At 38.1% G+C, this 14,916-nt stretch overlaps 1 protein-coding gene and 1 pseudogene across 8 annotated transcripts; both read right to left on the reverse strand.

Annotated features, from left to right (window-relative positions):
• Nucleotides 3,869–5,844, reverse strand: LOC104750478 (annotated as a pseudogene).
• LOC104721761 (CST complex subunit CTC1-like) lies at nt 7,761–14,159 on the reverse strand. Of its 8 annotated transcripts, XM_010439844.2 has the most exons (17): nt 13,726–14,159; nt 13,019–13,347; nt 12,762–12,880; nt 12,611–12,685; nt 12,439–12,514; nt 12,264–12,326; nt 12,079–12,156; nt 11,780–11,971; nt 11,388–11,489; nt 10,998–11,273; nt 10,515–10,868; nt 9,869–10,414; nt 9,699–9,790; nt 9,396–9,609; nt 9,221–9,323; nt 8,434–8,753; nt 7,761–8,040 (listed from the first exon to the last, which is right to left on the reverse strand). In XM_010439844.2, exons 1-17 carry the CDS (start codon nt 14,048–14,050, stop codon nt 7,867–7,869), a joined length of 3,438 nt encoding a protein of 1,145 aa, XP_010438146.1. In that variant the 5' UTR covers nt 14,051–14,159; the 3' UTR covers nt 7,761–7,866. The 8 variants fall into 8 exon arrangements, 7 of the variants coding, with proteins under 7 accessions (XP_010438146.1, XP_010438139.1, XP_010438131.1 ...); XM_010439837.2 differs by having other exon boundaries at nt 9,869–10,411; nt 13,019–14,159; XM_010439829.2 differs by having other exon boundaries at nt 13,019–14,159.

The raw sequence follows: 14,916 nt of genomic DNA on the forward strand, positions 1-14,916 counted from the left end.
AAATAGTCCTCCACAGATTTGGTTCCTTGAAGCAAGCGTCTGAGTTTTTGGTGGAGATCTCTGTGGTAATGAACCGGTACAAACCATTTCCTCATCAATGTAGTGAGCTCTTCCCATGAAGCTATTGGTCTTCCANATCTCTTCCCAAGGTGTCTTTCCCAAGGTGAGTTGGACTCCATTTTCATCATCCTTCTTTGACCACAAAATAAAGTGATTATTTTGGGCTTTCTTGGGCTTGTATTATGCTCGTGGGCTGGACTTGATAGATATCATCCCCAATAGAAATTCCCATGTTCTCTTTGCTCCAAATATCTTCAAATATCAAATGAACAGCTCCAGCAAGCTGTTTGGTCCTGGCCCTTGTCATTGGTCCAACAGGTACAAGCATAGCATCCTCAGGAACAAGCTCAGCTTCCACTTGATTATCTTCATTGCTTTCCATTATCATATCAATTTACCTTGTTTTCCCTTAGTATTTTCACTTCTTTTGCATCATTTACCATCTAGTTTGGCCCCTTTTGCATAGTTTTAGGAATGTTTATGCATTAGAGTGTAGTTGCAATGCATTTGCATGTTTTCTTGCATAAACATGTGATTTTGGAGCCTAAGGAGCGTGGAAGCAATTCTGAAGATGATTAAGAAGAGAAGGAAACAAGGGAGTTAGAGCTGAAGAACCAAGGTCCGGAGTCCCACTCGACCAGACACTCGACCGTGTGCGGAGATGGACTCGACCGAGTGGAAGATGCACAAGAGGAGCCAACTCGACCGGTCACTCGACCGAGCACTAGGTCGAGTTGGCCGAGCCGCCTAGCTATTTTGTCTTTTAGCATTTTTAGGGCTTCCACTCCCTTTACTATATAAGGCCTTGTACCCTGCAGCCACCAAAGAGTCCAGCTTTTTAGATATTCTCAAACCTAGTATTTACCTTTTTGGGAATTTATGCTTTTTGTATTTTTATTTCCTTGGATTTCTCTTTTACTTTTGAAGGAAAACAAAGAATTCTTGGATTTTGTTGGTTCCATAACTTTCAAGATATTAAGAATTCGTGTTTGATTCCTTCTTCAATATTATAGATCTCTGTTTCATCTATCTAATGATCAAGTTTCGACATTTTCTGGGTTTATGACTTTGTTGTTCATCATGTGTGCTTGTGAGTAGTTGCTTAGGATCTTGAGGATGGGTTAGGCTGGATTGTGTTTGAGGTTTGTTTGATTTGGTCAAGCTTGATTGTTGTAGATCTCTTCTAGGCTAGATATTCTTAATGCTGATCCTATAACCGAGAGGGTAGGGTTTGATCTCAAGCCTCTTAGCATCACACCAATGTCTAAGGTGCAAAGATAAGGCTAGATCTAGAGATTTTCATTTGGCATGCTAAGAGATTAGATATCTTGTTTAATTTTTGATTATAGATGATCTGTTGCTTAATGCTTGCTTGTATAAGTTCTTTGCTTTGTGAGAACAAGTCTAGAAATATATGAGCTTGATTCTTTTTGCCATGAAAGTGGATTAACATGTTCTTGGAGATCATTGTCTAGAGATTAGCTCAAGTTGTTTGAGATTTGTTGACCAATTTAGATAATCTCAATCATTAGTCCAGCCCATGAATCCCTCCTCAAGACCTTCCTTGTTTATTGATTTCTTAGCTTAAATCATGTTGTTTGGTCGTTGTTTGATTTGCTTTTGTATTGCTATGTTTTGCTTGCGTTGCTCTGTTTCTCGCGTCTGTCCAGCTCGACCCTGTACTGGATCTACACTCGATCGAGTGCTTGCTCGAGCTCATCCCCAGAATTCTAGTTTATGCTTTGTGTTTGTCCTGTCTTAATTCCTGTTTCATTTTAGTTGTATTTCTGTTGCAATTCATTTAGTCTCCTATTCATTACTTGCCTTGCATTAGTTCATTACTTGCATTTCTATAGTTTCTATTTTTGTTCTTGTTTCATCATAGCTTTGATTAGTTTGTTCTCTTTACATTTAGCATCTATCTTAGTAGCATTTACTTTCTGCATTTTACATTTCATCAATAGGTTGTTAGCGACAAACATCCTTCACACTTGGCTTAACTTAGACATATATGCACATCCTTATTGCTTGCAAACACTCAGATTGGATTGGCACCTCTTATACTGCAACTGCATAAGGGGAATTGAAACACCCTACACTCCATTCATTCATATCTCATTCTCTTCCATCAATCATTCCATACATCTCCACCATCCAAATATATGTGTTTCAATAGATATCTGCGCAAATGGATCAGATTCCACATCCCTAACCGAGGATTTCACTTTGTCAATTCTCAAAAGCTTTTCTTCTTCTGACGAGACCCTTAGGTACAGTCTCATTCCTTCCAGCACAACCGAAGCAATTCTGGGTCTCCCTGTGGAGGGATCAATGCCAACCTGATCTTCCTTCAGAACCCCAAACAGAGGGTCAGACATTTTGAGAACATGACTCTTCACCACCTTTGTCCTTGGGACACCAGCAATCCTAGCATCAACCTCCAATTGTTTCTTCCTGAGCAGAATAGGGCACGAGTCTCTATCGTGTGTCATTCTTTGACATTCAAAACACCTTTTTTGGACCCTTTCATATTCAAAGTTAACTGAGGTAGTCTCCCCGTTGGGGAGATTAACAATCTTGGATCTTCTTAGAGGTCTGGAGAAACAAAACCTTAGCCCTTATAAAATCCTGCACCTGCGGTTTATCGGCATCAAAAGCTACTTCTGTGACTTGACCAATCACTTCCCCTAAGGCTGTGAGCGCCTTCTTTGTATAGAAATTTATCGGAATATTCCACATCTGGATCCACATAGGTGTGAACTGAAGATAGTTATCAGGGGGAATCTCAACCCACCTATCTACCACTTTCGTCCATTCATTGAAGGTACGAACACCTTTTTCTAGTACCTCGAGGAGATCATGTTCCAAAGTGAAGAAGAACTGGAATCTTTCCTTTGACAGAGCTACTCCCCTTGTCCTTCCCAACTTTTGCCATTTTACGGGGCATGATACGGATGAGCTGATCCATCGGTTGACAGCCAGGATTGAGCATTCTGCCAACCAGACTTAAGACATTTTTTTCACAAGACGAGAACTCCGGGAGATTAGGCATATCAAACGAAATATCCTCCTCATCCAGGGACATAGCCATCATAGCTCTATCCATGGATGACGACATGCTTAAAAGCTTGAAGACTAAAACTAGATCTGAGATCTAAAATCTCAAAGGCACCAAACGTAGAAATCCTTTGCAAATCTTAAACTCTCCGCAGAATAAATGGTAGAACCAACACTTACAACAGACTTTGACCAACTTTTGAAATTTATGAGCTTGATCGAAGAAGAACCCTAAATAACTTTTTGCGAAAGATTTACCCAAAGAGCCGGTAAAGAAAAGGTCTAAGTGGAGAGTGTTTTACTCCAGTCAAATCTCTATTCTAACGCTAATGAAAGCCACTAGTTTAGAAAGAGGGTCCTAAACGATTTTCTCTGAGTGTCACTTGGCACATCCAGATCAGAATAAATCTCAAATGTATATATATATATATATATTTATTTATACATTATTGTATGCAAATTATTTTTATTTTATAGCATTCCACAAATATTACAACATATACTATGATGTTAAAATAAAAAACAATTATAAATTCTAGAGTAAGGAGAATCTTAATTTTATTAATGATTTTACATAATTACATTAAAAAGAAAATATGTATGTGAAAATCAAGTCATAATAATAATAGAAATAAAATAAAGATCAGCACACACACATATTGAAAAACAAAGAGTACGTTCAAAAGAAAAGTTTCAAGAAAAAAAAAAGAGTTCACAAGAAGTACAAATGAAGCAAACCAACATAACTTCCCTATCCACTTCGATCTAGAACGTTAAATAGGCAACCAGCAGAGCAAACGTATGTATCCGAGGTTCCAAGCATCTTCAACATGATAGGATATATACAACGCGACTTACACCATCTGCAAAATGGACGAGTGACACTATTATTGAAAACCACCACAAATGATCTGCTTAAAACCTCTATTGTGGTTGTTGGCATGAGCCCTGAAAAGTCTCCCACCACACAATCTATATGCAAAGTATCTTGGTAATCTTTACATGTGTAGAACCATGTCCTTATATTGGTTTCTTTTCCACAAATGTCACACCAGTGTTTACCATTTGCCTCTTTGCCATAGCATAGTGAGAAAGGATGATCGTCATCAATGTTATGCTTTGCCACTTGTGGTAAAGTGGCACATTTGAAATCCAAGGCAAACCAACAGCCCTCTTCAATGCAAGTGAGCACATGGGATGCTAACTTGCTGCAACTCTGCATTCTCTTTCTTCATCTTGTAGAATGTAATATAACGGATGATGGGGATGACTTGGATGATAAAATGGCTCAGCAACTGTTCCGCACAGAACATCTAATACCTTATCCTCACGCTGGTACCGGAAACCATTAGACATTCTATGACAAGCATCACACTCAAAAACATTGGTCTCGCTTGTAACTAAAGTTAGTCGTTCATTGTACAACACATGCCATATCTTTCTAGGAAATCCAGCGCAGGTTTGGTGTAGAATGAAATCACAATCAATACAGCTGTAGAAAGATTGGAGACCAATGGGATAGGTGCATGCTCTGCACCGCTTGATCTCCTCCCATATAAAACCATTAACATGGAGTCTTAGATAATGCTCTATGTGACTGAAGTGTTGTATCGTTGTGTCTTCTATTATCACTTCTGGAGTTTCTGTGTCTTCAGGTACTCCTTCGAGTTCTTCACCGTTCCAAACATCTCTTCTAGTAGCACATCTAGAATGAACGAAATAGTCAGGACAGCTCTGACAAGAATACCCCCCATAACTCCAATCCATCTTCTGTCGGCAAACTCCACATATAGAATTTATAACACCAATAACAGAAGTGCGAGAAATGCGGTGATCGTGACGATTAATGTTTATGAGGCGTGGAAGGTCAAGACACTCTTGGTGGATCATGAAACCACATAGAACACATATGTAAGGGCTTCGATCTCCCGTCAACCCGCAAGCGTTACATATAAATGAACTGAGTATTGGGAGAAGACTGAGTTGGTGATCATGAGCTTTCAAATCCAGAATAGATTGTGGTGGTGGGTTTAAAACGCAACGCATATCCAAGCTGAAGTTGCACATAGAACAATGATAAAAGAATCTATCATCAATCTCTCTTCCGCAAAGACGACATTTTCCATCAGAATAGTCTGGTGGTTGACCTGTGTTTAGCTTAAGAGGGTGTAAGGGGTGGTAAGAGTGGTTTACCTCTGACAAGTGTTTTGCCTCCGACGGATTCCATACGCAATCCACATGGAAGGCTAAATCACACTCATGACATTTGTAAGGAAACCCATTACCAGCCTGCCCACATTTATCTTTACAATTGAAGTCGATTCGCTTCTTGAGCAGAGTGAGCTTATGGTGATGCCTCTCGGAAATGTCAATAAACTCTGGTGGTGGGTACTTTGCACAGTATAGATCCACATCGAAGTCACAGATCTTGCAGCGATAACATTGATTCATGTCTATCCTCTTTCCACATAAATCGCAAGAATTACTAACTCGTTTTATCCTCTCTCCACGTACAAGCTTAAGAGTGTGAATAGAGTGACACGGGTGCTCGATATATTTAGAGGTCTCGTCGCCACATTTCTTGTGGACGAAGAAATCGCAGCATTTGCAATAGTAGCCATCATTGACAGCTTCGAACCGTCCACAACAATCACCTTTCCTCAGATCATTCCAAGGCATCATTAGATGCTCGTCAAACAACGGTAGTGACACTCCCTTAGAATCCATTGTCTTGTATTACAAGAATGTGAAGAAGAAAAAGAAGAAGGAATTTTGGATCTAAAAAATTCAAATCTATATCTCTCTCTCTTTCTCAAAAGTCTTCTCAACTCTCTTTCTCTCTTTCTCAAAAGTCTTCGTTAATCTCAAATATGATGCTCGGATAAAAATAACAACAAAAATTTGTTTAATGACTTTTGCTGGTCTTTCTTTAATAATAAAAATACTAGGCAGTAAGCCATGGTATAGGAGGGCTAAAATATTTTTACTTACATTTTAAATTCGTAAAAGTGAGTCAAAATTTTATTATTTTAAATACATAAATTAAGTGTTTGTACAATATTACTATTAAATCTAAATATTAGATTATTGTGTATGTATAATCTAGAGGTATTTACTTTGGAAGAAGAAACATGTCCCCTTCGGGCCAATCCCGTACTGTCTCATTCTGTCTGTTCCGTGTTTTTTTTTTTTTTTTCAACCAAACATTAATTAAATTAAAATAAAACTCCAAAATTGGTTGCCCAAACCGGAGGGAAAGAGGTTACAAAAGAAATTTCTGAAAAGTAAAGATCTTGAAGAACGGGCTAGACAATCTGCCCGTACGTTGAGCTCTCTAGTGACCCTGGTCAGGGAGAAGGAGGGGAAGCCTGATCTGAGCACCAAAAACTCCTCCAACAGATTCGAAAAAGCTGGCCAATCGTCAGGCATCTCCACCATCGCCACCAGTTCAGCACAATCTGTCTCGAAACTCTGACAATCCACTTCCGCCGCCAATAGTGACTCCATAGCCCAAATCAAGGCTTGCAGCTCTGCATGTAAGGATGTGGACCCGCGCCTTTGACTCCGAGCTCCCAGAAGAAACGTCGTATTTTCAGCACTACAACACCACCACCCCAGTCCCTGCAGAGGATCTGAACCCTTCCATGAGCCATCAATCTGATAACGAGGAAACACCCCCTGGTCCTCCAGCAGAGGCGTAGTACGTAAATAGCTATCTGAGTAAGATTTGGCTTCTTCCCGTGTTTCTTATCCATCAGAATTTTGTAATCTTTTAAACAATTACTTGTTAGATGATATTTATTAAGAGAGATTAGATAAAAAAAATTTAGACGGATACCCAAATTTCCCGTTGAATACTTATTTTTCTAAAATTATCAAATAATTATTTTAAAGTAGATGTTTTAATCTATAAATATAGAGATGGTATGAGATAGGAATATATTAATTTTATATGAGACTAGGATTTAACCTGCGGTACACTGCGGGACAATATTTTTAATTTTAAGGGTAACACCCTTACCAGCATCAATAGCTTGAGCACCAATGAAGGGTAACACCATACCCAAAACCATTCCATCTCGTGTTGAATGAGATCTTTGTTGTCATGCTCAAATGCATTCAAGGACCACTCATTTGTAAGATTAATGAAATTGTTCAGTCTTGAAATGGATAGACGAGATGTAATATTAATAAACTGCTGCGACTGCTGCTGATCACCCATATTAACTACTTCCCCAAGATCGTTCAAAGCAGCCTGATCTTTTAAAAAGTCATTGTAAATCTTTTAAAAGTCACTGTAAATCTTAAAAAAAAACCTTTAAAACTCTTAGTAAATCTTTTTGAATACTTAAAAAATCCTTTAAATCTTTTAAAATCCCTTGTAAATATTAAATCTTTTAAAAAATGTCTATAAATTTTGGAAGGGAGAAAATTTTTGTCGGATTTTTTTTTTTGCCGGTAAAATGGCGAAAAAAATCAAAAATTAAAAAGATAAAACTGAAAATGGCTAAAATAGGTATTTTTGAAAAAGTGTATCTACAACAAAGCTATTTCTCACAATTTCTCATTAGTTCATGGTATTAATTTCACCTTCTTTTTTTTTTTTTATAAGATAATGAACTTTTTTACCTTTTCTACTAATATATATTAACAAATTCTTTTCACCTAAAGGGTTATGAAATTTGAATGAAACACCAATAGTTAAAAAAAATTATATTCCCGCTCATTAATGTTTTGAACAATTCATGATCAGCTTTTTAATAAACCTTGGAGTAAGCTCCAAGCTCGAACCAACGGATCCACTTGGCATACTTCATCACCCCAAACATTCTGCAGATTAAGTCTTGATGTCTCCATCTCCACACACTGTTCCCTCTCCAAATGCTCAATCATTTTCCTGTCCATTGAACTCGCGGCAAGTTCCTGCTTAAACCAAAACAACGAAGTTGATCACAAGTGGAAACCGGGTACAATGTGTATCAATACTATTAACTTGGCATAGAAACACCCAGTTATGCAACTAAGGAAATATTTAACCGAAAGACATAAGCATAGCTTTTAACTAAGCATGCCACCTTTTTATGATGCGTGAGACCACTGTTATACTAGTCTTATATACTCATTAATATGAGTAATCTACTTGATTCCAGACCTGCCCACAGACTAAGCTTAGTAAACTCAATAATACGTGACAACATATGACTGTCTAATCCCCCCCACACTAGAAAAACAATCTGAGACCTGAGCGAAACATCAGTAATGTTCAGGACAAAATGAAAATCCAGTATCTAGGAAGATAAATGAGGTTGAACATACCCATATGGGGCCGGTAATGGCATTTAGGATCAACCACTTGAGGAACGTATCCTCTGATTTGGTGAGAAGTTGATCTGAAGTAACAGCAACGGTGATGTCTCGAAAGAGTATGTCGATCTGTGATCCATTGCACTTCATCACTATTCTCTTGTGAACCCGAACAATTTGTTCAAGATGGTAAGCTGATGTTTCCCGGCTGCTGTCTCTTCTAGTCCACTGAGCCACGTCAATATCTTCTTCAGGCAACTCTTCGTGCAGCCTAAGAATTGTAAACGCTCTTTCCCCACTCGTCCAGCAAAGATAAATTGATGATCCGTCATCTAAACCAGGAAAAGTGAAAAACTCATGAAAAGAGAAAGAATGGATACGTCATAGATTATTAACTAATTTACTAATGGACAAGTACGTTTTCTATATGCCACTGGAAACTGAAGAAATACTACTCAGGAGCATAAAATGAGTCTACACATCTTTATATGTTTTATTCTGCCTTGCAGCAATAGACACATACACAATGCTTAATACGAAGCTCTTACGAGGATGTAAGTCATATATTGAACGCTTGTATGTCATACATAATGAAGACTCAATAGGACAGCAATTCTAAGACAAAGTAAGCAGTTGGATACATTAATTTCATAAGACTTTTTTTCCCACTGTAGAAGATAGTACAAAACGTGAATATCTCTGCAAATTCGACTCAAACTTCCCTTTCTGCTGACATGCTCTACGTTATGCCTTATTCTAAACCTTGTTAGAGTGCCCTAGAATAGAAGATGTGACTTACCTACCACAAATCCTGCAAGTGGTATATCAAAATTGTTCCTACATTCGTTTTCTGAGGGATCATCAGATCTTGTTTGGAGAACCAGAAGATAAACTGAAAGAACCTGTTGCTTCAACAAATCAGTACACATAAATGGAACAATTAAAACAACTTTGCTAATCCACAATAATGTTACCTTGCAGGCAGACTTTATTTGCTGATCCTTGTTTCCTGAGAATGAATTACAAGCAGGACCAGCAAGCATGCAAGGTACGTCTTCCTGAGGTGTGACTTTGGGCAGACACAAAGCAGCTTGGTGAGCCGGTTTCTCTAACTGCCGACCATCCGATGCCTTTCTAGAGTTTATCTTGACAAATGATGCTGACGTCAACACAAACCTGTTTTCCTCTCTACAGAAACAATAAAGCAAGGGACTTAAGATGAGTGTGCCACTTAATGAAAAGCTAATTAAGCAATTGTTGTTATTTAGATATTATACCCTGTTCCAAGAATCCGGTAGAATGTTGCACTCGCCCCAGGGCCGAATCCAGTGAGATATGAATGCCTTCGAAGTGGACCAAATATCTTCACCTAAAACACATTGTTGAGATTTGAGAAGATCAGAGGTACAAGAATACAGACAGCAGGGAGAGTATAATATGCACTCACAATATGATGATTGACTAGAACATTAATGCAATAGCTGCTTGAAACATCAATGACAGAAGAGGTAACAGCGTCAACTGTTACTACGTCGCCTCTGAAAGACGCCAGATTTCCTTCAGGAAACAAGCTGTTGGAAGGAGGTGCCTGAGACGGCTCTGCCTGCATTATCGTCTCCAAGTGAGTACAGCACGAAATATTATTATTATTCTTCCCAGCTGCAAATGGCTTATTAAGTTCTTCCAAGTTCTTGAGAAATATTGAAAAGAGTCCTTTTGCATCATAAGGGAGAAGAAGCGAAACATCTGAACAAGGTTGTGGATTAGAAACATGTTGTTTTTCCACAAGAGATGGTTGAGACGACACCAGAGGATATACATCCACAGATCCATCATGGGTGAGATCTTCATCAAAAGAAAATTCGACACTCCATAAACGTGTTTCAGGTCTAAAACTGATTTTGTCATTGTTAGATATGCCAGACCGTCCAGCACAAAAAGAATCATTAGTGCCATGCTTCATCAAATAGCAACCGCCAATCTGTAAAGCCTGCCATTAAAATGCAAAAGCATCATTGTTAGTTTATATTATTAGTCTTGTGCAGCATAGATGTTTCCTGGGAATTCAATGTTAATAAGAAATTAATACTTACATAATAGTTACTGCATTCAGGTATGAATTCTAACAGCACACGCTTAGCACTGAGCATGTTACCACTTTTCTTCTCCTTCAAATTAGACAGAGTTGCTGCTGAGACCAAGCAGTGACTACTAGCACATCTGATGGTCATCTGGCAGGAAATTTCATGTGGCACAGATAATGCTCTTTCCCTCTGTAATCCATTATTAGTTTTACATCTCTTATGTGGACGTATTTCTTGGGAAGTATCATGTTCTCCAAAATAGGGAGCAGCTGCGTCTTCCTCAGTCACAGAGCAAATGAGTTCCAGGGGAAGGACTATTGCCTCGACGAATACACTAGTACAGTCAGGCATTCCTGGGTGACCCTGGTACAAGATCAATAATCATAACAGTTATGAACTTCTTGTAGCATAAACAACAACATTTATTTCTTTAAGCAAGATAAATAAAATAACGAGACTTTGAGATTGCTAACTGAAAAAATGAAACCATACCTTTTTTAACATTGGAAATTTGTGGGTCACCCTAAATAGATGAAACATTCCCCCTTTGAACTCATTAAGATCATGCCTCCAGTCAAGAGAATGGTGCCCGTAAACCTGTTTGCAACTTCCAGTACCAAGCGATAAAGAAAAACGCACTGTCAAGGTGTTTTCAATGGCCAATGGAGTGGGATTAACCACATTTCTACAGCGAAGGGAGTTATGAAGAAACGGCATGTGGAGCATTGATTCAGGTAGTCCTTCCATGATAAGATTGTAATCAGAAACCTACATCGAAGAGCGAACATAAGAGGATAAACTGAAGAGTCAATAGGAAAAACTTGGTATCCTCCAACATGCCAGACAGAAAGATAAAAATGCAGTTTGAAGTAAAAAATTAACCTCAAATATCCTGTGCGCATTTCTATCACTTAGAAGGTCTGGAGTCAGAACATCTATGCTGCTAGTTCTGTCATGCAATTGAAGTCTTCCAGAAGATGAGATCTATATAGAAGAATAATGTCACAGCTACATATGGGTATAAATCGAGAAAAGCAAATATCTTGTTATGTAAAAGCTAGATATATCTTCCCGATATCAAGTAAAGATATATACCCTATCAAGCTGACACGATGACACTGACATCTCAAAAGTTTAAGAAAAAAAAACATTTTTAATGAGTTATTCGATGGCACACTGTATTCATATCAGCCTCTTATAAATTGGAGCACAGATATGAAGTGGCAGTATTTGAAATTCTAGAAACAAAACCTTTGAGGTCACAAGTAATATACCTTCAATTTTCCAAGCAAGATGACACCAATATCATCACTTCCAAGAGTCTTCGTGTTTGTATGATTGTCTCTTTTCCACGTTGATGATGAATGACTTAAGCAATTATTAGCACTAGAGTTTTTGTTAATCTGAGAAAGCAATTCATTCAGCATGACCTTGTAGTGCTGGACAAAACTTGAGATAGGCATTACCTGTTGCGGAAAAGAACGGGTGGAATTAATATTACAAGATCTAAAAATAAGCATGCCAATTAAAAAGAGATTAAAGTCGTTCTAATCTAACCAAACAATACACTTACCAGATTTAGGTTGCAATCATGAGCTTCACTATTGCATCCACATGACTCATGCATGCAGAATTCAGTAAAGATCCCGCCCTGCTAACGTAATGGTTTAATAAAATGACTAACTGATGAGCATAGATAGTATCCTAAGAAGGGTATAAAGTTGCATATTTTATTGAACTTTGAATTTACCAATTTACCCTAGGTTGAAACATGAATGACGGTATTTGTGACTCTGCATACATCTTTGTCAGTTCATCCTTCTGATAACACCTCATAAAAATGAAGAAGACCATAAAAGTTATTAAAACTTAATGCAAGAGAAATTCGTAAAGCACAGGATCAAAGAAAAGAACCAAGCCTGCTTTCAGTTACCTGACAGGATCGTAAGATTTCCTTGTCTGATGGAATTTCATTAAACTTCTGGAAGCACGATCTGACAAGTAATGTCCTGCAACGCATTGTATTGCAGCTATATCAGTCATGAGTCATAAAAAAATAATAAAATCACAAAGTATAGCTAAAATCAATCAGAGAGAAGGAGTACCAAAATCTTGCAGGAAAGGACAAAGACTCCATAAATCGATTTAAAGAAGTCTGCCGACATGAATCTACAAGACAACTGAAGCACCAGCTGTATGAATCTTCAGAAATCAGAGAAAGCATTCAGGATTCACCGATTTATAGCAAAACCTTACCTCGTTTCAAAAGGTGAAAAAAACTCTACTGTGATGCTGGTCTTGAAGCATGCTCCAAGTATAAGCACTTCTCCCCAAGAAAATTTGGTATTTACAAAATGAACATTTCTGATAAAAATCTGCACTGAAATTAGTCAAATCAATCGAAAATCTCAGACAAGCACAAATAAACTAACTTTCACAGACGCTTACAGCCAAAATAAAAAGAACCATCTTATTAATACACACCAAACTGAAGCAAAAGGGGGTTTTCTTACAAGGGAACCAGTTCGGATACTGTGGGATCTATTGAGTAACTGATCCGTCAATAAAAGCCATACATCTTCATCCATCTCAACAAGCTTTCCTTTCAAGTACACACCTTTGACAAATCCAAGGTAGGAACCACAGTTACCTCTCCTATCAACAACAGTTTTCGCAACTAGCTGTTTCCTAGATAAACAAGGTGGATGAAGAACAGAACTCTCGGTCGTCACAAACACCAACAGAGAATCACCTCTTACATAAATCATCTTCTTTTTCAACCCGGAAAGAGCAACATCTCTTCCAACTAGCTTCCTTATCGCAGGGTGCCAACTCGTAACCACTAAACCACAAAAGTAAACGAAAACAGACTTCTCAAAAGCATGACTGCAACCAATCGCATTCTGACTATACGTTTTACACTCACAGGCCATTACATGCACTAAGAACCCAGGAAGATTTACAGAATCACTTGACTCCCCATCCATACAAGAAACAACAGATACAGGGCTAATAGACTCTAACACACCATGTACGCTATACCGTGACTTACGGTCATCGTTTCGCAACGGGAACAAAGAAGGAAACAATGGAAACGAACCAATTCCAGAACACCGAGAAAGCAAATTAACAGTATCCACAAATTTCCACTTGATAATTTCCAAAAACCCACCACAATGCTTCATAGGTAGAAAATTCCAAGATAGAACACAAATCTTACTCCCAATCGCGCGGATTTCGAATCTAAGGATATCACAGCAGATTGTCAAATCACCATCGGAGAATCGAAAGCAGTAGCGATTCGGACATATTAGGGTTTTGGAAGGAAGAGCTATCGTCCCGACGATTACCGCTGGGTGATTCAACGGTGCGAGAAACTTACAGCTCAAGTCGGAATCGAAGGAAGCGGGACGTGAATTAGGGTTCTTAGAGCTTGATTCGGAATACGAGTGAGAAGCAGCGGAAGAGAATAGCGACGATGCACCGGTGACGGCTCGACCTTTGTTGACAAGCTCTTTAATCGTGAGAATTGTGACGTTCTCCATTTTTCGGAGCTTTGAGAATTTTTAGACTCGCCGCGGTGGTTCGGTGGCTCTGCCGTCCTTGGACTCGACTGTGTAATTGTGGGGGTGAGGAAAGAGAGGGTGAATTAGAGCGCGAACCCGAGAACGGTGACCCGAATCTTAGACCCGACCGGGTTCATATTGAGAAGCTTTAACTACATGTCGTTTAGGTGTGGCCTCGACGAAATGGGTAACGTTTTTGTGATTTGATCATGTTACATCGATATCAATGCTCGTGATTCGTGAACTTAGTCAATGTTCTGATTTAACATAGTACTGTATTCCGATATGCCAAAAATGTTACTAGGCTACTAGCTAATAATAGCCTAATACAAATCCATCTGGTCGTGAATTGCTTTCATCAATTTAAATAATATTATAAGGTTAATGAGATTTTGATTTGTAGCTATATATATATAATAGTTAGACGAAAGAAGTGTTTTATCTGTTTAGAGGTGGACAGTTTGGAGAGATATTGGTCTTCTTTATTTCGTTGTCGCATGTAGCTCCGGTAGACGTAACTATTATCGTTCGTTTGGAAAAATAAATTTTTTGGGTTGAAAAAGATAACAATTTAAAATAAATAAACAATCAAACGTACTAACCGAACGGCATTTTCTAAAACTATTGGTATACAAAAAAAACTACTGTATTTAGTTGTTTGACTCTTTATGAAAAACGTTTCATTATTCTTTTTTCTAATCAAATACTTCCACCGTTTCATAATATAAAATGTCTAGAGAATTATTTTTGTTTCATAATATAGCATGTTTCCAACTTTCTATACAACTTTTAAATTTAATATATATTTTATATTATACAGTTTTATCTTTGATTGGTTAAGCTGT

This window comes from Camelina sativa, chromosome 2 (assembly GCF_000633955.1).
Source record: "Camelina sativa cultivar DH55 chromosome 2, Cs, whole genome shotgun sequence".
In the NCBI taxonomy this organism is placed as follows: Eukaryota; Viridiplantae; Streptophyta; class Magnoliopsida; order Brassicales; family Brassicaceae; genus Camelina; species Camelina sativa.